This window comes from Octopus bimaculoides, chromosome 2 (genome assembly GCF_001194135.2).
Source record: "Octopus bimaculoides isolate UCB-OBI-ISO-001 chromosome 2, ASM119413v2, whole genome shotgun sequence".
NCBI lineage: Eukaryota > Metazoa > Mollusca > Cephalopoda > Octopoda > Octopodidae > Octopus > Octopus bimaculoides.
In genome coordinates, this window is record NC_068982.1 from 29,309,180 (window position 1) to 29,312,369 (window position 3,190).

The 3,190-nt window shown below is 32.9% G+C and overlaps 1 protein-coding gene across 4 annotated transcripts in view; it reads right to left on the reverse strand.

Annotated features, from left to right (window-relative positions):
- The window catches only part of LOC106876029 (ras-specific guanine nucleotide-releasing factor 2), a 563,899-nt gene that overhangs the window by 136,939 nt on the left and 423,770 nt on the right, over positions 1-3,190 (reverse strand). For all 4 annotated transcript variants that reach the window (XR_008266647.1, XM_052976037.1, XM_014924405.2 and 1 more), the window contains exon 7: positions 2,533-2,726. Coding sequence is in view for 3 of the 4 variants with exons in the window: in XM_052976037.1 (XP_052831997.1) it covers positions 2,533-2,726 (194 nt within the window). In the remaining variant the exon portion in view is untranslated. The remainder of the gene's footprint in view (positions 1-2,532; positions 2,727-3,190) is intronic.

The window sequence follows — 3,190 nt, forward strand, 5'->3', positions numbered from 1 at the left end:
TATATATATATATATATATCATCATCATCATCATCATCATCATCGTTTAACGTCCGTTTTCCATGCTGGTATGGTTTGGACGGTTTGACAGGGGACTGGCAAGTCAGGAGGCTGCAACAAGCTCCAATCTGATTTGACAAAGTTTCTATAGCTGGATGCCCTTCCATCGACCACGTTCAGATGGTGCTCTTTACGTGACATCAGCACGGGATCTTGCCACCGACACGAGGTGCGAAGCTGCCGTAAAAATCTACGAGTCAGATGCATTGCCATCTGCATAACACAAGGTCATAATTTGAAGTTGTTTTTAACGCAGTGAGCTGGAACAATTGTTAGCATGCCGGAGAAAATGCTTAGCAACATTTCGTCTGTCTTTACATTCTGAGTTCAAATTCCATCAAGGTCGACTTTACCTTTCATCGTTTCAGGGTCGATAAAATAAACACCAGTTGGGTCTTATTCATTACCCACAAATTGCTTGCCATGTGCCAAAATTTGAAACAATGAGTTATGTCCCTTTAATATATGAGTTGTGTCCCTTGAATATGAATGCGATCTACTAGAAGAGTTTGTACGAAATATAGTAACGATTTCTTTAAAAATCAATATCTCTAGATAAAAATCAATCCTCTGCAGAGGATTTGCAAATTGACAACATCTTTTAAAGTGGTTTACATATTTACATATATAGAACAGGCTATAATTCATTGCACACGAGATTTCAATCGTAAAACGGTGTGATGTAAAATGTGGTGCCAAGCTTCATATTACCTTGGGATAAACAAGTACACTAATCAGATGGGTTAATAAAAGCTGTAGATTTTTTCGAAACTTTAATAGCGTTTTACAAAAAAATCAAAATCATGATTTAAGTAGCTATTGTATTAAAATACACTTAGCGTCATTACAACAATTACAGTTGATTGAACAGTTTTTTTTATATGATAGCATAAGTACCATAAAAATTATTAAACCTGACAGAGCAAAGTTTTGTATGATAGTATGTCATGAAAACTTTAACGTTTGATGCAGTGAAGTTTTGCATGATAATTTGTAAGTGCCATATATTCTATCATATTTAATGCAGCCTATGTTTTGTTTGATAGTACATAGATACCATGAAAACTATCATATTTGACAGAAGAAGGTTTTGTATGATAGCATATAAGTACCAGACAGTTAAAATGTGATCATTTTACTGTACTGATGTTTGTTGGTTGGTTTTCTTGAACTCAAAATCTTCATTATGAATGTTTTGTCACATGTCTTGTATAGAATTTAGGAATGATGTTATGTATTTAAAGTAAAGCAGCAAGCTGGCAGAATTGTGAGCATACTGAATAAAATGCTTAGTGGTACTTCGTCCATCTTTATGTCCTGAGTTCAAATTCCACAGGTTGACTTTGCCTTTCATCCTTTCAGGGTCAATAAAATAAGTTGAGCACTGGGGTCAATGTAATCAATTTACCCTACGCCCCAAACTTGCAGGCCTTGAGTCAAAATTTGAAACCAATGTTGTGTATTTAAGTGTGTGTTTCATTTCATTTGCAACTTGAAGTTTCAGACTTCTAACTTCTTCTGAAACAGAGTGAATTCCATTGATCTACATTTTACCAATCTGATGCTACTTCATAATTTAACCATTTAAGTATCTATTTTCTATGTCTTAAAGTAGAAGTACCTCTTTTCTATTGATGCAAATGAAGCAACAATGATGACATGATATTAAACTAAGATGGAGTCTTTAGTCCATCATTGAAATGTTTCTTTGTTGTCCTTTTTTTATAAGTAATTCCATAGTCATTGCTTTGATGAACTTTCCAGCCTACTACCGTCTGTCATGATCTTTAAACATGTCACCTACTTCTCTCTCAAGACACATCACTTTTCTCTTGTGCCTCCTGTTAGTCATAAGTTTTTTATTTTAAGAGTTTCTTTCTTTCTACTCTCTAGAATTTCTTACCATCTTCTTGTATTCCTCTGGTCTATAATATTCAGTCCTTTAAGCTTTTGGCATCTATTGAATTTGTAGGCCCACATCATTTCTTTCTTTGTAGTCACTTACACTACAGTGACCCCCAAGCATTGTTTGGGACACAGTTGTTAAAACAAAGAAAACAAGTAATGTAATGTTAATAAAATCTGAATCTTAAGCTTTAATGATCATAAGCTATATTTATGTCAAACTATATAAACCTGAAGAGTATGCTTGTTTCTGTATAATATATATAAATAAGCAGTAATAAATAAAAAGAATCAACATATTTAACCCTTTAGCATTCAGATTACTCTGTGAAATGTAATGCTTATTTATTCACATTGTTTTGAATTAATAATGCATTATCTCATAGTTTCCAAATTTTGAAGATGTGATTGTTTACTTGTAGAATGACATTGTATGATAGGTGTGAGAGGCTGGATCTGGCCAGTTAGAAAATAAAATTGGTAGAATATGTGAGCCGGATATAGCTGGTTTAAATGCTAAAGGGTTTAGCAGAATAAAAGAGAAAGCAATATATATAAATTGTTAACCTGATGCATAGGATGCGTGAGGAATATTTCAACACTTCTCCCCTCACATAATGGTTTTTCTTCATAGCGTTTAAGTAAATTGTTAAAGTCTGGTTTTTGTTTATATTCTGCTAAAACTTGTAAACTGTAATGATGGTTCCTAACATACTCCTGATAGATACATAACATGGGTAAAAGGATGTCAAAAAGGTCACCTGAAATTATAGAACAGAATCATTCATAATATAAACAGACAGACATTGTGAACATTGGAAATAACACATTTGTTGCCTATTTATAAAAAGAAGTTGATTAATTGATAGATAGATATACATATGTAAGTGGATACTTGTATATATGTGTATACGTGTGTGCATATATATAGATAATACATATATATATATACATATATATATATATATATATATTGTTGTACTTGGGGATGGTCATATTGCCAGTTTAGCCAATAAAAACACACGCACTGTATATTTGGTGTTAATTTTTTTTTTTTCCGCTTTATATTACATTAATCTTAATCTTAATCTTGTTTCGGCCAGAGTTCTTTCGTCACACTTCTGTGACCTCATCAGTGGTCCTTTGTTTCCTTCTTTCTTATGTGTATCTCACCTTGCTAACTATCAGCCATTTTGTATTTTGTATTCCTATTGTATGTGTCTAC